The 24,348-nt window shown below is 39.9% G+C and overlaps 1 protein-coding gene across 1 annotated transcript in view; it reads left to right on the top strand.

The window, feature by feature from the left end:
• Positions 1–24,348, top strand: part of Sorcs3 (sortilin-related VPS10 domain containing receptor 3) — a 634,818-nt gene that overhangs the window by 604,757 nt on the left and 5,713 nt on the right. Inside the window, exons 21-25 of the mRNA NM_001106367.3 lie at positions 11,418–11,541; positions 14,483–14,595; positions 18,498–18,629; positions 20,296–20,395; positions 21,378–21,483. Coding sequence (NP_001099837.2) covers positions 11,418–11,541; positions 14,483–14,595; positions 18,498–18,629; positions 20,296–20,395; positions 21,378–21,483 — 575 coding nt within the window. The remainder of the gene's footprint in view (positions 1–11,417; positions 11,542–14,482; positions 14,596–18,497; positions 18,630–20,295; positions 20,396–21,377; positions 21,484–24,348) is intronic.

Below are 24,348 nucleotides of genomic sequence, written 5' to 3' on the forward strand. Positions count from 1 at the left end.
GTTTTGTTCCGGTTTTATTTATTTTATTTTTTAGTCTTTCCCACGTCTATCGTGTTATTATCAATCATTAGCTTCATTTTTAAGATTTCAATCTCCCAGTTTGCATTATACTTTCACTTTAGCAGACATTTCGTTATACCTGGAGGTGAGGTCGTAAGAATTACTATGTGTAGTGTGATCATGTTGGAGTGGAGGAGGAGATTTGCCTTATAATCAAACCTCATCTGTTTTAGGGATCCTATGATCTTGGATTGTATACTTCCTAGGTGTTTCACAGTAAACGCACACACACACACACACACACACACACACACACACACACACACGCACACACACACGCACACACACACACACGCACCCACACCCCGCACAGGTTAGGTTGGGTTTGTATTGAGATGGTATCTCCTTTTTCCTACAGCTGTTAGATTAAGATAAAACACTTGCAAGTTGGGCTCTGATTTAATAGTTTCTTCTAGGAAAAGATTTTTTTAAGCCACAGTGCACTTAGCGATGTACTTAGAAATGATCCCTTATCCCCTCTCACTGAAAGAAGCACAAAGACACATTTCTCCAGTATTTATGGAAGAACCTGGTCAGCTCCTGGCTATAAAATTTACAAAGCCACGGAGCCTCCTATGACTCACTGGATCCTCCCTGTGGTTTTCACTCTCTAACTTTTGTTTACTTTGAAAATCCACTACGTAGTTGGTGTTGCCTATCTTAGCAAAGGCATTACTTTAAAAATAATATAAAGAATGAACCTAACTTGGAAACGTTGAATACCAAGAGAGAAAAACAAATGACTATGTAGCTATGCATTAGGAAAAGTGATGTACTCACTCTGGAAAGGTAAGGCTGGGAGGTGCCCACTTTTGATCTTGAGGAGGATGACAGCATGATGTAATAGAGGGTGCATGGACACGGGATTTAAAATCATGAGTTAGGTGGCTAGCATGACTATGTCTTAAATAATCTTGTATATTTGAGCTTGATCAAGTTGTTTGTCCTGAGATGTTAGTCTCTCACTCTCTCATCTTGCCTGTTATATAAAGTAAGATAACACATATTTAAATGCCACATACTATATGGTCAGCAACTGTGTGCATTGTAGTACACCATTGAAGCTGTTCTGTTAGATGGGATAGTGAAAGATAGAGAATGATTCATGAATCCAGGGGAATCTCGGTTTGTAGTATTTCTGCCGAGTGGCCTTAATTTAACTTCTTAGTATATGTGACTAATGGTTTTGCATTTTTAATTTTTTTAACTAGGGAAACAGATAAGTCTATACTTGGTGCAGTAGAAAAGTCGCTCACAGCGTACAACCAGCCTCCCAATTTGAAACACTTGATTAGTTGCAGAAAAGGACCTTCGACTCAGGACTCCTAAATCAGTGAAGCCCAGGTCATCACTCAGCACGAGAATGCTGCAGCACTGGGAACACTTCTCCCCTGAGTGTTACTGAGCAGTCATTTTTCTTTAAAAATCATGAGATATACACAGAAAAGAGGAATGAGAAAATCATTGGGGGAAAGGTTTATTTTTCCCCTGAGAAAGTGAAAGGTCAGTTTGTATTTGGGGAGTTATTTTCTCTTAATGTACATTTGCTTTATCATCTTTACTGAGAATGCACTCTATGTAATGAGGCCTATTATTGGATGGATCTCAACATAGAGGTTTGCTTGGCAGCCAACAGGACACTGAAATTGCAAATGCAATGTCTCTGCAGTGGCTTTTTTCTTTTTGAGTGCTGATTCTAAAATATGAAGTAACTTATAATAGTCCTTGTACATTTAATTTAAAATAATAAATGAATGGAAAAAGAGATCAAAGATTTTAGTTTTCATTTCCCTCATAATTATATGTTAGCTTGAATTATAGAATCTTTGTCTGAAGCCAGGAAGCTAATATTTAACATGTGTACATAATGGAGTTATCCACTGAAATCTCTCTCACACATATAGATGTTATATTGTGAGATTTTTAAAGTGAATGTTGGCAATTCAGTTTTAATTTTTAATTTACTACTAGAAGTATTTCTTTGGTTAAAAAATTCCCAGCTACAAGCTGAAGATTGTAATATACAAGTACCCAAGACAGAAAGGTCTTACCAGTTAATATTTATTCTCAAAGAACAAAGCGATCAATGTCTGGGAGGGGTAAAGTATAAAAATGATTTCAGAATATGACAAACCTGGGCTGAAATACAGATATATTTTTCTTTGTTCTAGTCCTTTCTTCAAAACACTTAACTTTCATTGAGTCTTATTCACTGTCAAGTCCAAGTACTAACAGGAGTAACTACAATTGATCATTAAAAGTAACAACTGCAATTGACCATTGCCATGAGCGTCAGCTAAAGAATTACTCATAAATCATGTAAAACATGACAAGGCATTTGGGAACATCAGGTTTTGTTATACATGAATAACATGTACATATAGGAATAAAAGTCGGACATGATTCTATGGATCATATAGATGTCTGTGAAAACAGTTAATTCCTGCATTTAAAGGACACCCATTTTCAGTATTTTTATGGTATCAACATGATAGAAACACATCAGTGGGGATGGGGTCCATATTATCCTATGGTTTCTCAAATGATTACCACATTTGGGTTCCAAAGGAATGAGTGTCTTTGGGTGTGTTGGGAAGTGTGGTCACCTTCAGAGCTGTTTGGCTTCCTTTGCTTGGCAAACTGCTCTTTAAAATGAACTACTTTTAATTTTAATTATTTATTCTTAGCGTTTGCTATACTTTCTCAATCCATTATTTTACTTAATCATCAGAACAGCTTTATAATTAAGTACCATTTTGCAGAGGACACTTAGTCTGGTAACCTCAGAAGGTAGTTTCGTGTGTGTGTGTGTGTGTGTGTGTGTGTGTGTGTGTGTGTCTACTACATGAAGTAGAAAAGTTCACTCAGGTGGTTGAATTAAATAAAAATATTGACACAAATGAACTGATTCTCTACCCGTGTAGTCAGTCCTTATCTGGATGCTATTAATATCAGGGGTAAAAGGCATGTATAACTTTACTGCAGACTTTAAAGAAATCGCATCCCATCTGAAAAGGCAAGATGAATACACATAAAATAATTGGTGTGGATGCATAATGTACAGATGAGTAGAAAATACTACACATTGCTGAGATCCAGCTGTTGACTTACATACCTGCAAACCTATCAGCAAGCGACATGAAATTTTATCAGGTCCTTCATAAGTCCTTTTCAGAAGCTATTCTTTTTCCTACAAGACATGAAGACTAAAACACAGGATAATTTCCATTTGTTACCTTCAGGAAGTGCATTCTATTACTATGAGCCTAACAGCGAGGACACTGCATAGGAAGGGAAGGCAGTAGAACCTCATGCATACTAGTCAAGTGGGGCGTCCTAGAGAGAAATGGGTGGAAGCCTGTGAGCCACAAAGAGCCTTTAGGAAACGGCCCTAAGCTGGCCTTAAAGGAGCAGCATAGTTGAGGCAGAAATAAAATGCCTCAAGGTAGAAAGACTAATCCTTACAAGTGGCTGTATCCTCTGTGCATTGATTCTGTCAAGCTAGAACATTCATTTCAGCAGATGTTGGAAGAAAAACACTTTAAAGTAGAAAGATAACATGGACTTCTTAGACTGTCAACTATGTCTGCTTTGTATTTTGTCGTAAAGTTTATATTTAAGGTAGGATGGTATGAGATAAAGTTAGGCAGAACTCTCATGAACATCTGATAATTCAACAGAAGCATTTCCACTGGCACTTTCCGTCTATCTGTATCTCTCTCTCTCTCTCTCTCTTTCTCTCTCTCTCTCTCTCTCTCTCTCTCTCTCTCTCTCTCTCTATCTCTCTCTCTCTCTCTCTCCCTCTCTCCCTCCCCCCGTGTATGTATGTACGTACGTACGTATGTATGTATGTATGTATGTATGTATGTATGTATGTATGTGTTGTGTGTGTTATGTGGTGTATTTATGCATACATGTTAAATCATTTTTAACTGAACTTTCACATCAATCCATAGTTATAACACAGCTATAAATACTATTTTGCTTTATTTCTTTCTTGCATTTGTGCATATTTAAGGTGTTCTCAGCGTGGTATTTCCACAATTAAACATTCTGCCTTTTCATTTCGTTTGATAAGTACTTTTCACACATTGCTACATAATCCATAGAAGGTTTTAAGTGAGGCCAGCATAATGATTGCATTGTTTATTCAATTTGGCAGTGGTAGGCTTGATCAAGGTGCACATTTTTAACTGTGGGCATTTTCTGATGTGCAACACTCTCCTGACGTGCTGTGTAGACTGCTGGTATAGACTGTATCCAGAGATTTCCCTGTACTTTGCTTGCTAGTCCGTTATTCAAGTGGAATAGTTTCTCACAGCTTTTATTACTTCTTGCCAGGCTCAGTTGGATAATTTGTGACCTGTCATATATGAAGGACTCTTCATTGTGACGAGTGTAACCCAAAGCCTGGGCAGAGCAGGAAGTATTGTTCTATGGGGCCACACTGCAAGCTGGCCCTGCAGCTCGGACAAAGCAGAGCCGAGAAGTCAATCTGCTGCCTGCTGGGTTTGTGGGTCTCTGAATGGCCAATTTGCTGGGATTAACAGAGGTCTGGCTTAATAAATGTGTCTGCATGCCTAATAGATTTGAGTAAATGAACCTTAAAATACTTGATTTAATTTAGCATTGGGCATTCTGTATCAGTGGCCAATGAAGAACTCAAGGATCCTGTTGACTGCTCCAGCTTTCTGGGGAAGGTGAACTCAGCCATGGTGCTATAACTGCTGATGAAAAACAAAAGCAATTTGGAAAACAGAATTAGCTCCTGCTATTTATCCAGCATAGATGCCTGTCTGTGGCCTGCCACCCAGAAACCAAGCATCCACATTCATCAGAGTTTGTTTGCTATGGCTCTGTGCCCTTACTGGCTGGCGTGAGCCTTGCACTCATCCACCTCTGATGGTATGTTCCCTTTGTCCTTCAGCCCTGCACCCTCTCTTGGCTCTGGAACTTGGCGAAGCAGTCAGATGGAGATGAGATAAGATTCGCTAGAGCAGAAGGAAATAAGCTCCTCTCAGAGGACATGATGCTATTGATAAAACTGCCATAACCAGCTAAGTCTTGGGACATGAAGAATCTTGTGGGCAAGGGAGAGGGCCACATGTCCCACTTAGGACTAAGAAAGATGACAAGGGACTAGTAAAGGTTTCCTGAAGAGAAAACAAAGAAAAGAGGAAAAGAGGCTTGATGCTGAGCAGTGGAGGGACTAAGAGGCAACAGACTAGACAGAAGGACAGTTTAAGACAGACACCACCCAAGGGAATCATTCAGAGTATGGAAAAATAAAAGCCTTCTTATTATCCCTTCCAAAAGTATTTCACCTAATATATTATGATAAAAATTTAGATATAAAGTCAGTCATAATTTTGCAAAGAATGTCCATACACTCATCATCATATTTCTTGGGAAATGTCCCAAGTCGATTTCAGCAAGTCTATCCATCCATTACTCTTGATTTTTAAATTTTTATTTATTTTTTCTTTTTTTCTTTTTTTTCCGGAGCTGGGGACCGAACCCAGGGCCTTGTGCTCTCTAGGCAAGTGCTCTACCGCTGAGCTAAATCCCCAACCCTTAAATTTTTATTTTAAAGTAAATTAAAACCTACATGCTTTGTTGTAAATCATTAAGCTTGCAAGTCATTGACTATAGAGTTCTCTGTTTCTTAATAGTTTTCCTCTCTGGATACTGTTGCATGAAATATAGAAAAAAATCCACACTAACACCGACTAGCAGATGGCCTTGGTCTGCCTCCAGCCTGGCTGACAGGACAAGACCTCATTCTTTCCTTTTAATCAGAGCTCTCTCCTCCTGTATCACTAAATTCCCATTGCTGGCTGTTGCCACACTTGCCCTGCAGTTCCAATTTCCCATGGCTGGCTGGGATGCACCTTTGCACACCATGCTCTGCTATACCTTTCTCTAGAGCTCAGATGAGATACCATGAAGGAAAACACCACACAATCTTAGTTTAGAATCAACAGGTAATACAGTCACTGGGTGCAGAATATAGCATCCTAATTTTACAATGTATTCTATGTTAGAAATCTACTGTCTGCCTCCTTGCTTTCTCCCATCCAAAACCCATGTTGTTCCTTTCTCCTCCATTGTCTTACTCTTTCCAACCTGGGAGTCCTGCCTACTCGCCCAGTGATTGTACCCTTGTAATGCCCTTGTAATTTTTATTTATTAGGGCAAGATACTACCACTTACTGTGCAATGGAAAAAAAACCTTTTCTGTCAAATATAAATTGAGCATAACTATTACCATTTTGTAATTTATAAAGTATAAGATACACCTAACATCCTGTCCATCAATTTTGTCAATTAAATAGAACACCCTGTTATCCTAACTTTAAAAAGGCTTATACTTCCATATCTGTTATGTCTTGGTTTAGCTTGTATACTGTTTGAAAAATATCCTCTCAAACCTATACCATCTTTCTCAATGCTAAGCAGCTTGGGTCGGCTGTGAGACCACCACTAGTTTTCATTCCCATCAGAAACCCGAGAGTGACTAATAGTATCTGAAAATATAGGAAGCCTAACACAGCTCGCAGAAGTGAGACAAGTTGTAGAGACAGCCGCCTGCCTATACAGCCCCAGTGTGTCAGGGAGTGGGAGCATCAGTCTTCCGCCTTCTGGCTCATCTGACAGACCTTTGAAACAGAAAAATTAAGGACTAGCTTATCCTGTCTCGGCAGAACTAAGCTGCCCTATCCTGTAACTTGTGTCCTCTCACGAGCAGCACAGGTCTGTAGATGAACTGAGGCAATTCTCGAGGCTGCCTCGGCACAACAGAAACAACTCCATTGATGCTCAATTTCTTCTTTGAAGCCAAGAAAGGGGTACTGCTCGGAGCAGATATGTCTCAACAACAAATGAACAAATAACATTAAATGTCACATTCTGACATTTTTGAAAACTATGTAAAGTAATCTGGAATGTTGTCCATTAACTACGCTAGGCTAATTCTAAATGAAACATCTTTCAAATACCCTAGCAATTAACTCAGAGCCAAGAATTCACTATCTGGCCCTTAACTCATATGCTCAATCCTATGAAATCAGATTCTAACGGAAGTTATAGAAAGGCTGGGTCCAAGCCTTGTACTTTAAAAAATTTTTGACAATAGAGGAAATTTATATCAATGAAAACCTTGATTCTGCACCAAAACAAATTCTGTAACAAGGTGAGAAATTATAACTTCAGCTTAGTGACAATTATAAGGATTTCTACCAAATGAGATTATGGCTACACCATCAATTCTAGCTATACCCTGTTAAATTCTGATCATTAGTAAATTCATCAAAAAGACAACCTTAGAATAACCATCTCCAGCCTCCAAGCCCGGGAAAGTGGTATGACAACTTTTCATAATTTCCTCCTGCTAAATATGGGTGCTGAGACATATTGAGGGCGGGGAGGTGTAAGGAAAATGAAGGAGTTCATTGGCCTTAAGAAGGCACCGTCAACGATTGTTGTAGTCTCTAATGTCTGCGTCCTGACTGGATCCAGCTCGAAGTCCACGACATTAGGAGTGCAAGCAGGTCAGTTCAGCATGTCTGCCAAAGAAACTCAGCAAAGCTGTATATTCTGTAATGTATAAATCTCAATGAATTTTTAGCTTCATCAAGATATCATTTTTGTTTGACTCTCTTGGATCTAGTGCTTCAGGGGATCTCCTTTTGTCCTATGTGATCCATATAACTCTGAACAGTGTATAGACACGAATCACCTTTTCTAAAACCACAAAGGCCAAACCTTTCTCCCAAATCAGCATATCCTTCAGTTGGCAACCAGGAAAGCTCGTTTCTTGCCTTCTCTTCCAGACGAATAATGAAACAACCACAAAACTTATAATCCTATTCATTTTGATAATAAAAACAATTCAAAACAAATAAAGTAAACTGAACAGTACTGTATGAACCCATTCTTAGGCCTGTTCTACTTTGTCATGCCAGGATATTAACCCAAAATTCCCGTGGAGCCCACGAACAAAGAATATGAGTATCCTGCAGACTATATTATACCACCTATCTGATATGATCTCTGCCTGGAGCTACAGACATTTATTTTTTTTAATACCTGTTCATAGTAGGCAATTATTACTGATCTCTACTTGCAGTCAATGAAAAATTTTCCCAATCCTAGTTCCAAACTGCAGGTGAAATTCCCCATGTGATTCAGACAAAATCTGTATATAAATGTATTCCAAAAGCAAATAAAGCAATTTTTTACAAATTCACAGTTCAATCAATATCTGCTCCAAGAATTAGGCACCTTCCATTCTCCAGCTCTCTGTGACTTGGAGCAGCCTGGACTTTTCACAGCAGGGGTCCCCAGAGCCTGTGAACAGAAACTGCCCATTTTCTTTGTTTCAAGTTTCCCACGCTTGAGTCATCATGTGATTCCTCTGTGCTCTGCTCGCCCAGACTAAATTTCTAACTCATAGGCTAAGATTTTTAAATTTCTAGTGGATTCCACATGTTGAATCATCACCTGTTGCATGAATATATATATTCATTTCCTGCACTGTCACCAGCTAGCACCAGCAGATGGCCTCTGCCTCTCTCCAACCTGGCAAGACCTCATTCTTTCCTTTTAACCAGGGCTTCCTCCTCCTGTCTCATTAAATCATTGCTGGCTGTCACCACGCATGTCCCATGCTTCCAAATTCCTGTGGCTTGCTGGGATGCACCCTTGTACACCACACTCTGTCATACCTTTCTTTGGGACTCAGTTGAGATGCCGTGTGAAGGAAAACACCACACAGTCTTAGTTTAGGATCAACAGGTAACAAACACAATCACTGGGAGCAGAATATAGCATCTTAATTTTATAAACGATTCTATGTTAGAAATCCTCCAGTGGTAGATCCACCACTCAAGCCTTTGGCTTCTTACATTCTGTTTGCCTCCTTGCTCTCCCCCGACCCCCAGCCCATCCAAAACCCATGCCATCCCTTTCTCATGTCTTCCTCTTTTCACCCTGGAAGTTCTGCCTACTCGCCCAGTGATTGGTCCCTTGTAATGTTCATTTATTAGGGGAAGATCCTACCACAGGATACTATAAAATGTATCAATAATAGAATACATGAATCTGCAGTGTATATTTACAGTCTGACAGGCAGTCACTTGGGTAGCCCATCTGTGATGATATTATGTTACCATCCTTCTGCAATTTTCCTGTAAGTTCTCAGCCAGTCTCCATGCCAGACTCTTCCCCATCACAGGTTAGATTTACTTACCACAGAACATCATAAAAGTGTAATCACATAATAAAAATGTCCTCTTTCACCTCTCATGGTTTGGAGGTCACAATCTGTATTTTTATATATATATCTATGTTTATACATGCATTAATATTATTTTCTGTTATATGAAAATTCTGTGGTTAATTTCTATGTTCTCATTGGTAAATTTCCAGACTCTCTCCATTTTAAGTTGATGTGAATAGCTGCTATGAATTTCTTTAAACGAATGTTTCCCTTTAACTAAATTCCAGGGACTATAGTTGAAGGTCATAGCGTGTGAAATGGCATAGTCACTTTGAAAAAGGTTCTCAAAATTTCTAACAAGACAAACTTTTCCCAGAATGGTTGCAGTGCTTTTATATGTCCTACCAAAATAGCATGGGAGTTCCAGTTTGCTTTGCACTTTCAACAATATTTGGCATTATCATTTCAAAACAACCTTTAACCATTATACTATTAAATTTGATATCTCATTTTGTTTCCAAAGATCTGGGATGGTCTACGAATGATAAAACGTAATACAGTTAGAATTATTTGCTGCTCTTTCAAAGGACCTGAGCTTAATTCCCAGCACCCACGTGGTATCACTCAACCATTTGTAACTCCAGTTCTGGGCTATTTGATACCCTCTTTTGGACTCTGAAGGCACTACACACATGTTGTGCAGAGACATGCATGCAAGCAAGACATACACACATGTAAAATAAAATAAATGAAATATTTTCAAAAGTAGGATTCTAAACAGATGTGGTGTCAAAGTATGTAGGATAGAGACACTTCTATCTCATTCTTTTTTTTTTTCCGACTCCAAGGCACATCTGTGTGCATTATAAAGCCTTATGTATGGCAAATAATCCCTACACACCTTACTGGATGTCCTAATTTTGGGGAAAGTTTTATTGCTTCCTCTTTATTCAGTAAACACGGAGGAAAGTGTATCAGAAGCTCAGGGCAGTATCTTTAACTCTGCCCAGCTACCACCAGCCTGATCATCGAGGAGTGCTGTAGAGTCTGAAACAGATGAGATCAAATTAGTTCTTCAGAAGCCCTGCCAAATCTGCTGAGCAGAAAAGGATTTCGGTCCTACAGAAGGAGCACTGTCTAAAAACTGCAAATCAAGTCTTTGTATCTCTCTGTGTGAATGCATCCAGCCTGTCATGGATATACACTGAGTTGGCACATACATAGCCCCTTAGAGGGATCTTCTGCGAATCCTTCCACAAGCTACATTATTATTCTGCATTCTACTGTTTCTGTGTGCAGAGAGGAGAGGGAGTCTCTCATCTGTGCTTGTGTCATATCTTCCTTATCTGCCTTAGTTCAGCCTCCAGCTTCTGTACCTCACCTTACAGAGCAAAGGCAGCATTTGAGGATGTGGGCTTTAAGAAACTACTGAATATTTTCTCTTCCATCTCAGGATCTGCCTTCCCTTCTACAAGCACCCACTTATATCATATTTCTCTTTTTACCCTTCAGAAGTTCATATATTTTGCTAAGTCAGGAGGAAGAAAAAAGAAAACCAAATCACAGCCTATTATATATGCATGTTTGAATATTCTCAAACTAATAAAAGAGTCAAAAATGCTTTGCAAGTAAAAACAGATGTAATTCAACAAAAAGCCATCGTAAGGCCATTGTATTGCTTTATGTGTGTTTCTGCTGAAAGAATGACTCTGTGCTTAAATCAGGTGATACCGAAGTAAGTTACAGGTCACTTCTTTGAAGAGTCCCTGTAGCCCAATGGAGTATGGTATAGAATGGAAAGAACACTGGATGGTAAAGTGATTCCTTGTTGCAAGAGCCATTGGGTACAGGATTTAAAAGCTGATGTGATTTTTTCCCAGGAGAAAGAACAAGGTGACATGACAATTCAACAGTGTTGCTCATTTTTCAGGATTAAAATTTTATGAATTTTAAATTGATTAATATTCTTCTTAGTTTCCAGAGAAATAATCACAGTTTGTGGGAACAGAATAACATTGTTTGTTCTTTTCTTATTTTTTAAGTGAAGAGCCCTTGGGTGCTATCATGCTATGCTTATGCATGACAGTCTGGTACCCCAGGGAAGACTAAAGGGGTGTCACTGTTCTCTTTCTTGCAGCCCCTCATCACCTTGGACAGCAGCATCTCTTTCACATTCCTTGCAGAGGGAACCAATACCATCACTGTCCAGGTAGCTGCTGGGAATGCCCTCATCCAAGACACAAAAGAGATTGCTGTACACGGTAAGCTCTGTATGTGATCATGTGATCACATTCTCCTCTGCTCATGCAGTTCCCTCTTCCAATCCTGGTGCCAACCATAAACCGCTTTAGAATTCCCAGGCTAATAGGGAGATGCTTGACATCTGCAACTGTAGACTTCATTGGATAGAGAAGGTAAATTGAAAAATAACCAGATCACTGGTAGGCATCTGTTTGTTGTCCCTTGTGCAGTGCGAATCTTGTGGTGCATCTAGACCACCATATGCTCGGGGTAATTGTTAGACAAGGAAAGCTAGAGTAGAGAATGAGCTTGATATGACGATCTGCTAAGTTGTCTACAATATGTGTTCAGCATTTCTTGTGACGTGGGACAAGTGATCTATCTACAAAGCAAGAGGAGTAATGTTCCCCATCCTATAGAACTCATGTCTTAGGCAATGAGATGGTCTCTTCAGAGCAAATGTGGTTTACTTTCCTTCCTTCCTCCCTTCCTTCCTTCCTTCCTTCCTTCCTTCCTTCCATTCTTTCTTTTTGTATTGGTAGTACCCGAAGTTTAATCGACTTTTTAAAGATTTTATTTAGTTTTCCTTTACAACACTCCAGATTTGATCCCTCTCACATCCCACCCTCTGACTGTTCCACATCCACATCCCATACCTCCTCCTCCCCATCTCCATAAGGATGTCCCCACTCCACCTCCCCAATCTCCCAACACATCAGACCTCCTCACTCCCTGGGGTCTCCAATCTCTTGAGTGTTAGGTGCAGCTTCTCTGACTGAAGCCAGACCCGGAAGTCCTCTTCTGTATATGTTGGTGGCCTCATATCAGCTGGTGTATGCTTCTTGATTGGTGGTCCAGTGTCTGAGAAATCTTGGGTGTCCAGGTTAATTGAGACTGCTGGTCCTCCTACAGGGTCACCCTCTTCTTTAGCTTCTTCCAACTTTCCCCTAACTCAACCACAGGGGTCAGCAACTTCTGTGAACTGGTTGGGTGTAAATATCTGCATCTGACTCTTTCAGCTGCTTGCTGGGTGTGTTGGAGGGTCGTCATGATAGGGTAATGATAGTGAGTACTCCATAGCCTCAAAATAGTATCAGGCTTTGGGTCCTCCCCTTGAGTTGGATCCCACTAGACCTATTGATGGACCTCCTTTTCCTCAGGCTCTTCTCCATTTTTGTCCCTGCAGTTCTTTCAGATGATAACAATTATGGGTCAGAGTTTTGACTGTGAGATGGCAACCCCATCCCTTACTTGATGCCCTGTTTTTCTGCTGGAGCTCCACAGGTTCCTTCTCCCTCCATTTATCTAAGGTCCTTCCTTTTGAGTCCCGAGAATCTCTTGCCTCCAAAACTCAAAGAAAAGAATCACATTATTATCTCCTTAGATGCTGAAAAAGCATTTGACAAAATGCAACACCCCTTCATGATAAAAATATTGGAGAGATGAGAAATTCAAGGCCCATACACAAACATAATAAAAATAATTTACTGCAAACCAACAACCAATATCAAATTAAATGGAGAGATACTTAAAGCAATCCCACTAAAATTAGGAGCAAGACGAAGATGCCCACTCTCCCCATATCTATTCAGTATAGTACATTAAGTTCTAGCTAGAACAATGAGACAACAAAAAGAGATCAAAAGGATACAAATCGGCAAAGAAGAAATAAATGTATCATTATTTGCAGATAGTATGATAGTATACATAGGCAACCCCTAAAGTTCTGTCAGAGAACTTCTACAACTGATAAACAACTTCAGCAAAATAGCTGGATAGGAAATTAACTCAAATAAATCAGTAGCCTTCCTTTATACAAATGCTAAACAGGCTTTCCTTTCTTGATTGTTGGAATTCTCAGCATCAATATCTGCAAAGGCTTTATGATGAGGCTAAAATTATAAGCTTATGTACCTACATATGCATGCTATAATGATATATGTCTGGAAAGTTAAAGCAAAACTGTCTAGGAGAATAAATCATAGTAAAAGGAGGGTGTAGAACGAGGCTCCTATAGAGGGATATGGGAGGGATACGCTGCTCATCTATAAAAAGGTCCTTATGAAGCTGAATGCCATGCATTGTAAATGTATGACAATAAAAATCAATATAAGCTTAAATGAAGGCAGAGAAGGTGATGAGGAGGGCTGTCACATGTCCTGAACCCTGAAAAGTAGATTTTTTATTACTACATTTATTTTAAATGAAATTGATGATCTTATGCTGCCACCCCTCCAGACCTCCTTAAGTTCCCAGATAGCCTCTATCATTGTAGTTGTCTAAAATGTTATACAAGTATATGTAAGTTTCTAACAAAGGCAATTTCTATAGTATTGTCCTGGTGAATTTTTTCCGACTTCCCTGCCAACTGATCACCAGAGCCCCTTATTATAACCTGGAGTAAGTATTTTTATTAGAGTGTAAATGTTATGCTAAAACTGGTGCAAATAAGAAATGCTGATTTTCATGAATGAGCACGAACAGGACAACTTGATTATTCACCAACCAGATCAAGAAATCAAGTATTACCTTATATCCCTGGAGAAAATGTTTAACCTACTTTCCTCTCCTGTGAGGATTTTTATAGCATAATCAACAATGGAACTGAAGAACAGAGAGGTGAAAAGCTTCCATTCCAGCCAAGCCCTCAGTGTTAAGTTTCAGGTTGGCTTTGAGACATCTACAGAAGGGAGTTCCGATCTCTGGGTTTTTTTCTTGATTCCATTTTAGCCAATATTCTTTATAGAAGTTAGCAATGTGAGGAAGAGCACAAATCTACTCCTAGTGGGAAATTCTGTTCTTTTCAGAAGCCCTCCCCCAAAAAAGACTAAAAATAAGGAACTATATCCAGAGCTCATGAAGAGAACTGATTCCTGATGTACATGGCCATGCACCCAGAGCCCATCAAACCCTCTCTTATCCCAGTCCACTAGCTTCACCTGCCATTCTGTCTCCTTGCAGAATACTTCCAGTCACAGCTCTTATCATTCTCTCCAAATCTGGATTACCACAATCCTGATATCCCTGAGTGGAGGCAAGACATTGGCAACGTCATCAAGCGAGCTCTGATTAAAGTAAGTTGGCTGGACTTTGGATTGCTTACTTTTGAGCTAAGAAAAGTAGATGGCAGTACCACAAATTGAAGCTGCTATTCTACAAACATGTCGAGATTATTTCTCCATTTGGAAAAAGAAAGGAAGAACAAGAAAAACTAGAGAAGAGAAGGAGAGAAAAGAGGAGAAACAAGACAGAAAAGCTGAGAACAGAAGAGTGGCTAATCTTGTGTTTAAAGGTGGAAATTTGCTCAGTATGGTTCCAAGTATGTCTGAGACAGGGTCTTGAATTTAATGAAAAATAGATAAACCATTTGGCGAATATACACTAACTATATGCATTTTTGTACCCTTTGCTTATGATTAGAGCCTTCATAAATAGATATTTAACTTCACTAGACTACCGCTGACCACACATGACACCCAGAGGGCTAGGAAACAGCAATTCTCCAAGGAAATACACCTGTAGATTTGAGCCAAGTTCATATTCTCTTTGGGAAAAATAAAACATTTGTTAAGCATTCTCATAGCTATATACTAGAATTTTGAGATAAATGAAACAGTCCATTTGTGTGGAGAAGTAAGTCTAATGTACAATTAGTTCTATAGCGGAGACATAAGCAGCATCTCCAAAAGGCACTGAGGACTGTCTAACTCCCCTGTTCTAGGGATTACGAAGTTGACACAGATGTGCAATTCAATTGATACTTCATGATAATTGGAATAGTTCTGGAGGAGATATTTGAACATATTTTAACAGATATACATCAGTTAACAGTGAAGATATGGTGTCTTTAAGATAGAATGAACAGTCCATACAAAGCGGTTCCTTCTGGAAGAGCTCATTATATTGCAGAAATGACATAAAGTTTGATGTGGTCAGTCTCTACCTGACAGGAGAACAAAATGGGCAATGGTTGACTAGAGTGATTGTCCTAATATGAAGATTCTGAAGAGTTAAGTTGTAGGCAACAGAGTATGGCCATCCGAGAAAGGTATGGTGTCTTCTTTACAAAAGAAAATACTGTCAGTAGATAGATTTTTCCAGGTACCTATTGTGGTGACAATGCGAAAGGAAAACTGCCAGGGTAGGAAGGGCAGAGTATGGGGATGATTTCAAAACAAGTGGAAAGGTAGTGTTGACCAGGAACAAGAAAAATCTCAAGGACAAAGAATTCAAAGTCTCATTAAGAAAATGAATAAAAAATAAGAGGGACATATTGGTGAGAGGCAAAAAAAAAAAAAAAAAAAAAAAACTCTGCAATTCACACAATATGTAGGAGGTGCCCTCCCCATTAACTACTTGAGCATTATATGGAAAAAATGTACTTGGAAGCCATATGAGTTTGGAGGATATGAGCAATGACTGCGTGAACATGAGCAGTTGGAAATGTAGATCTGTAGAGGTTCAGGCTAGGAGAAGAGATATCAGAACCAATGGTTTGGAACTCTTTAGTCTTGCTTTGGAGGAAAGTGGGGGTGGGGAATCAAGATTGCTGAAATGTTTGAAAGCATAGGGAAGAGAGACACAGGGAAAGATATGGAGAAGGAGCTGACAGAAAGGAAGCAGAATAAGTAGTGAGGAGAACAGAGGGGAATTTCTATAGGCATTATTCCAAGGGACCTTCAGAATTTTATAAAGGAATTTTTATAAAAGGAGATGTGAATAACATAGCTGTGTTATGCTTCTTTATTCTGTTTGGGCTACTTGGACTTATAAATGACAAACATTTATCTCTTGAGAGTCTACATGTTTAGAAAGTTGAAGATCAAGGCATCGGCAAGAGTGTTATTCACGGATGACATTTGCTCACTTTGTGTTCACATAATGGGACAAGAACAACGTGGCTATATCTGACTACTTTAATAAAGACATTGACCTTGTTCATGAGTATCCTACCCTCCTGTCCTAATCACCTTTCCCAAACCCTTCCTTCTTATACCATCACACTGGTTATGAGGCTTAAAACAAAAACTAGAAGGGGAGACCAAGTATTTAGACCATAGCCTTTACACTTACTATATCGTCCAGGGGTCATGCTCCACGTGCTTGAAGCTACTAAAACCTTAACAGCTTTGAAGGAACCTTTGGGAGACTTCATAGCAGGATGTGCACAGACCTTAAACCTTCAAGTAGCCCTTAAGATGGCTTTAAATGAATGTAGAAGCATGGCTTTTGAGGTCCCACTATGATCTCTGAGAGACCCTGATGTAACTATTCTTGAATCGAGAATCACAGCAGCCAGGGCACTGATGGGTTCACCCCTTTTTCCATTGGGTAATCCTCAGCACAGTGCAGTCTTCTCTGATTTATGCACAAGGACTCAGAGAGTTCCAGATACTTGGTGGTCATGCTTCCCTGCTGGGTACTGAGACATCTGGGACTACAAGACAATGCCTTAATGGCTGGTAGATTTGTTAGACTCGATTGCTTTTTCTGACTTTTTTCCTGGCTCTCTTTTGGTTTTTATAACATCCCTGAGAGTTAACTCCCATCATTAAGACAAGTTCTACATGGGAATCAGAGCTGAGCAAATAGGAAACAATCTACCTTCCTGTCTCTATTCAATTCAGCAAGCATTCATTGGTTCGTTGAGTTTCTACCATGCCAAGAAACTTGGAAAGAGTAAAGTATCTTCAAAGGTTTTCAGGAATGCCTAGGAAAGCCCACAGCCAGAACTTTTCAGAAAACCCTTCAGAAGCTTTAGAACCTTTTAGATGCAGTTGTAGAAAACAGTGGAGATGACCTGTATCCCTGGAGAGGGAGGCCAGGGTGATTTGAATAATCTGGAGAAGATTACTGTAGGCAGATGGTCACATGAGTCTCCTGGGAGAGAGGTGATATTTCAGTTGAATCACACATTCTCCGGCATATTTTTATTGAGGGAACAGGAAGTGATGGAGGACCATCAATACACACTGCGCAGAATAATCCATGGGAAAGTCCAGTTTACTCTCAGCCAACCTCTCAGTCAGAAGTTCGCCTCTTTTAAGTTTTCAATCAAAGAAATCAGTATAATCATACACTTGAGAATAGAAAAATTGACTCATAGTCTCATTTTAACATTTAGCATTTTAATTTTCTATAATTTTAAATTTCTATACACTTGTAACCAAGTAAATTGTGTAAAAGGAGATGAGTATGCAACCATGCTAAGTGTCATGTGACCCCATAGTGTTCAACATCACCTTCAAACTGCGAACATGGCCTTCCACATTATTTTTTGAATGTTTAATATTTCCATTTATTTCCTGTACTATGTACTATTGTGTTTCTTCCTATGTATGGTTTTTCAAACATTTTGAACCATTTCTTTAGGACAAAACACACTACAATTGCTGACTGAGGAATATGAATAATTTTATAGCCTGAATGAGATTCCTTTGGAAAGCAAATTGATGATGGGTATCAATTCCTTTTCATGTTGCCAGCCCCAGTGAGTGGCTCCCCTTCCACTGCAGCCACACCAATAATACTCTTCAACTTAAACTATTCCTATTTTAACTGGAGAAAACAAGTGCTCTTCTGCTGTTATTTTGAATTTGCTTCTCCCTACATTTGTTTATAACAGTTTGCTCCTCATTTGGAGCTGGTATATTTAAGTTTGAGCCACTGTTCTTGTTCTCTCAATGAAAAAAAAATGTAGAAAATACGAGAGGAACTTATTTCAGAAATCATTTGGTATACCCTCAAAGTTTCAGTAACAATTTCAATGAGAGCAGAAGAGAAGCCAGTGATTCATTACCTGGCAGCTCAGGGGGGAACAGGAGAGATGTCTGGGTGCACACTGCAGTCTGGGACTGAAATACTCTGTGTTTAAAGCTCACACGGGCCATACAGCTTTGAATAATACTCTTTTCCTGGCTAATCGTGCAGTTGCATGGCCCCAGAACCCTTATTGTTTGATCTAAATGCTTTGCAGGTGACCAGTGTCCCAGAAGACCAGATCCTTGTGGCCGTGTTCCCAGGTCTCCCCACTTCAGCAGAGCTTTTCATCCTCCCACCTAAGAACTTGACAGAGAGGAGGAAAGGCCACGAAGGGGATCTAGAACAAGTAAGTGACATCTGCCACCATCTGGACTCTGAGTTAATACCCTGCCACCACACCAGACTCCGAGTTCTATGAAGTTGTCTTTAGTCAAAGAGGGAGAAAAGCTTACCAGTTACCAGTGACTTTCCCCCCAACATCTAGGATCTTAAACAATTATCAACGTTATGTAGAATAAATAAAAACAGAATAATGTTGCTGGCCTCTTATTACAGGGGTTGGGAACTCTCTCATGTGTCTTATGAATAGTGTCTGGGTAGCAAGGAGACAGAGAAGGGGAAAGAAGGAGAGATGGAGGGTAAAAGGGACAGACATAAACACAGATGGAGGCAGAAAACAAAGACAGAGGCAGGCAGAGGTACGCATGCTTGGATTTCTCTGTTTATGGAAATGAGAGCTTTTTGTCTTTAAACTACATGGGCCTTAGAGATGGTGATCAATTTAACTATCGTTTCTGGAGAGTAAACAAACTGCTTTTGGATACATTTCTTCAGAGAGAGGGGGATTGCCTCATTTTGCTTGGACAAAAGGAGCAGTATTTCCAAAATGGGGTGGAACTGACAGTCATTGTTACTTGGACACATGGTTGACGTGATCTGCACATAGTTCTGGAAGCAAATGGCGCCCTAGTCTGCAGCCTCTCTCTATCAAGTCTGCTTCCGCTGGGCTATCTCTGGCTATGCACTCTGTCACCCTCTCCTATCATCTTGTGACGCTACATCAGGAGGCGAGGAAATAAGAATGGAGAAAGCTGCAGAAAGTCTGTGTGGTTTAAATGTAGCCGCTTCTGTGTGGAGCCACCATTGCTGGTCCTCACCCAGCCTGGATGACGCCCATCTCTATGTCCATCCACAGTGCTCAGACAGAAGAACTGCTATTGCCCTTTCCTCTGGACTGGAGAGATTCTTTGCAACCCATCTTCTTGGTGTACATATCACTTTCCTTAGACTCCACTATCACAGAACGGCATGTAGCAGCCATGCGCTGCACTTGGAAGCTACATTGACCATGTATTTAGGGAAATAGGTAATTACAGTGATGAATAGCAGCTGTGATATTAAGGTTCACACAACCAGATATGAGTTGGGGACAACAGTCTATGAGCTTCAGCTTTCATGTGGGAATTACAGTGATAAAATCGATGTTATGTGTTATGAGACTTGCTGGGGGAAAGGAAAGAGGAAATTATCCCATAAAAGGAGGCAGTTGCTACTTTGATGTGTGCTTCCCATTGTCTCTGGGTTGGAATATACAAGGGATTGGGCTGGGGCTCCGCATATGCTTTAATCCCTGCGGGTGTCTCTGTACCCAGGATGTTACCTGATCAGATTAAAGAACTAATGATGAGTTGACATTCTTTCATTGAACCCACAACATGCCTCTGGTTATAAAGGCAGGGATGAAAGTGCTCTAAGCTAGAAGTTGAATGAAATACTATGTCTGTTAGAGCGCTCATTCATGGGGAGAATTGAAAAGCTGCTCTTTCTTCTGTGACATGCCTCTTTCTGTCTCTCTGCTACTGGGTTTCACACAGCTCTGTAGGATGTGAGAACCAAGTTGATGTCCCTATACCATGAATGAACTTGCTTCTTTTTTTTTTTTGACAGTTCAGTCATGAGAGAGCAATATCACTTACCACATCTATCCGTGATCCTTCTCTCTTGTTTTGCAGATTGTAGAGACACTATTTAATGCGCTTAATCAAAACTTGGTACAGTTTGAGCTGAAACCAGGTGTCCAGGTCATTGTTTATGTGACACAGCTGACATTAGGTGAGTGTTTGTTGGGAGTCAGGGAATGTGAGGATGGATGGGCCATTATTTTAAACAGAAAAGAGAAGAGATAATCTCTGAAACCTTCTCCACAGATGCTGCACTAACTAAACTTATACATATATATATACATGACATATATACATGACATGTCATATATATATATATATATATATATATATATATATATATATATATATGACAACGGCTGAGAGAAGTTAGTCTTGTGTTTCTGAGGGTATTTTGGAAGGCACTGCAGGAGGACTTTCTTACAAGGGGTTTTGCAGTCAAAACCTGCATAATCTTTAGAGGAAAAGTTCTTTGGTTCTTTTTAAAACTCTGACTTTATATTTGAGATGGTTGGGTTTTATGGGCAATACTCGGGCTATTCAAAAGTCTTTGATTTTCTGAATTTTTCTTAGAGGGTTGCTCAGGAACCTTTTAGATTCATTCCTTATCCCGTATGTGAGTTCACATAGCAAAAAGGACCAGTTAGCAGTTGCTGGGTTCTATTCTTACAAAAGGAATAGAAATGGTATGTCCCATTGGGCATTGATGCATAGCCCTGAGAGCCTGGTTGTTCAGTGGGTCTTACTGATCTCGGAATTTTCTGGTAAAGAGTTTCTAAAACTCACCACCTAGGGGATTTGTACCCCCAGAGTGTGGTAGATGGAGAGCCAAACAGTCCAAGGTTGTACCTGTGGCTAATCAAAGGTTGTCAGTGTGCTGCCACATTGGTTAGAAGAGTAAGGAGACAGAGAGCTCTCCTCCCTCAACAAGTCACAAGCACTCGGTTTACACCCTAACCAGCCTTCCTCAGACATAACAGAGGAGAGAAGTTTCCTTGAAGGTTCAGAAGAATTCTTCTCATTACTGAAAGCTTCTCAGGGCATTGAAGTCAGGGCAGACAGTCAGCCTCTGTTCACCGATGCCTCCAGCCTCAGCTCCGGCTTCAGAGTGAGCATCTTTCCTTCTCTCCTAGCTCCCCTGGTGGACTCTAGCGCCGGGCACAGCAGCTCTGCCATGCTCATGCTCCTCTCGGTGGTTTTTGTCGGCTTGGCTGTGTTTCTGATCTACAAGTTTAAAAGGTATGCGCTACTGTCAGTCGAATTGTATATCAAGTCTAGGATCACCGCAGTTGACCAGTGTTCTTCAACTCAACATCAACAATATAACCTCCATTTTTTTTGAAGCTCTCCTTGGCACTGAAAAAAAAAATTCAAGAGTGGCCAAGGATCAAGAAATGAATCAAATATAGAATCAGAGCTGTATTCGCTTTGTAGGCTTAATAGATTAAGAAAATAAGGATTAGTTATATACTCACATGCCTGAATGCATGTGCCTCTTTATCTCGTGGTATAGCTATCTAGTGTCTCTTTGTAGATTTTCATGCTGTGTGATGAGCATACAGCTCAATCTGTACAGCATTTGTCTAGCATGCTCAAGGACCTGGGTTTAGTCCCCATCACAGTAGAGGAACTAATAACAAAAGTTTGAGATCATTCCCAGCTACAAGTTTGAAGCTACCCTGGGCTACATAACACTATGATTCAATTTACAAAAAGAGAGAGAAAAGAAAAAGGAAATCATTGCACATTATATATTTCTTCTTTTCCTGTTTCTAAAACAGAATTTTCAGGGGAAGAAAGCCCCACATGTTTTCAGAAATTATTTTTGAAACCCCTGCAAATGGTAACATAACAGGAGATTAATAACAAAATGAATGAGGCTGGAATGAACAATTATGCTCTAGTAGTCAAGGTATGTAGAGCCCCAAAGAGGTTTATAGTTGCAAATTATAACCACTGAAGTGAGACGGGGGCAGTTTTATGTCTGACATTTATACCGTTGGGCAACTGTATTTATATCTCCATACCTTCATTTCTTCATCTGTAAAATGTGAAAATATAATCCTATCTCATGGCTTTTGGTGTGTGGATTAAACATATTAATTATGTTTAGCAATTATATAATCATATACTGTAACAGTAATGTGGTAGTTGTAGCTACTACATAGTAAGTAGTCAAGAAAACCTGAGGTATTACCAGAAAGGAATATCTAGTGACCGTGTTATTGTATTCCAGTGATGCCTCTGGGCCATAAACTGACAGGTAGCATAATAGGCTCTCAAAAATTATGATGAAGACACATTCTTTTGGGAAGTCTGCGATAAAAGACCATAATTTATTATTTGAGGTTTTCGTATTACCTTTAATCTTTTTTACAGTCCAGTCGTTATCCTCCTCCCATTCTGCCTTCCTATAGTTCCTCATCCCATTCCTCCTCCCCTGACTCCAAGAGGATGTCCCTACCACCATACTGCTCCACATCCCACCAGACCGCCCCATTCCCTGGGGCCTCAAGTCTCTCAAGAGTTAGGTGCATTTTCTTTCACTGAGGCCAGACCAGGAAGACCTCTGCTATATATGTGTCAGGGGTCTAGGACTAGCTGGTGCATGCTGCCTGGTTGGTGGCTCAGTGTCTGAGAGATCTCAGGGGTCCAGGTTAGTTAAAACAGCTGGTCTTCCTATGAGTCTTCCTCCTCCTCGACTTCTTCCAGCCATTGAGTTTTTAATGCATACCTTATTTTGGGAATGTTCCCAGAATGAGATTATCTTTGTAGATTATAGAGGGAGTTGATGGATGTGAGGTGGCTTTACTCTTCTCTCCCCATTTTTGCTTCTCCAGTAGATATTTCAGTTCCTTAGAAACATCTTATTATTCGATAGAAAGTTGATTGTTAGTCACAAGGGCAAGGATTTCTCAACTTTCTCTCATGCTCACTGGAAGAACAGACTTGGCCTACTTTGCTAGTGGATTTACAAACTTGAATGTGATTCATGTGTTTTTGGGTCAAGGTGGGTCAACCCATCTGCTCCTGGTTGCTTTGAATAGAGGAAAAACCCTTAGGGTATAATTAAAGAGAAAATGTTTAATAGGAAAAGAAAAACACCATTTTATGGATGTACTTATGCAAAACAGAATGTCAGTCATCTAAGTTATTGTTTGTGAGAATTTCTGGGTTGTGATGAACATAAGACGGGAGTGTGAATATCAATTGAGCAAAATGTGTCCTATCTTGTTCTAGCATTCAGTTCCACAGTAGATGGAGGTGAGGGTCAATAGAAATCCTGCAAGAAGCAATTTTTGTTTGTCATACATCTCCAAATCAAAGCAAGACAAGTTGCAGCCTAGAACGTTTCTCTACTTGTACCAAGGTTCCTGAGCCCCTTACCCAGTCAACTTCTTTCTGTAGAAAACTGCAATATTAGAGACGTTCATACATGAGTAATCTTATATAGTGAGATCTCAGAATTAGTCTACTTCGTATTTCTCAATTATCAGCCAGAACTGTTTGTCTCTGACAGTAGATGAGTGCCAGTCAAACTGGATAAACAGCATTAAGCCAAACTTAACCTTTGCTTTCCTAGCCCACGCTCCTGGATGTTTTTCTCCCAAAGCTCCAGGCCTTTTGGCGATACTCTGCTGAATTTTCTTTTATTTCTCTGGCCTTTTCTTTTCTCCCCATCTTCCAGCATCCCAATGGTGGCCGTGTAGAGTATGCCAACTAGCAAATAAGTAAAGGTCAGGCTCTGCTTCCTGTATCCCGCACTCTCCTTTGCCTACTCATTACCATCCAACAGAGTATTCTGTAATAAAGAACATGCATCATAATCTGCACTGACGTTTGCCCCTAGTATGACTTGGAAACTCAGTTTTTAATTTTGATTTAATTGAAAACACAAATAGTTACACCTGGCTAGCAAACACTGTTGAACAGTTCAGACAAGGCAATGGGGTCAGTTTCATTTTTGTTTCTGAATTATTGGCTATACTGTGTATACAAGCACATTTTTCTCTTTATGGCTATGGGCACAAACTAATTTAAATGTCCATTCATTAGGCAAATACATCCTGGGTGCTTACTATGTACTGTGTACTGGAAACCACC

Source organism: Rattus norvegicus, chromosome 1 (assembly GCF_036323735.1).
Source record: "Rattus norvegicus strain BN/NHsdMcwi chromosome 1, GRCr8, whole genome shotgun sequence".
Taxonomy (NCBI): domain Eukaryota; kingdom Metazoa; phylum Chordata; class Mammalia; order Rodentia; family Muridae; genus Rattus; species Rattus norvegicus.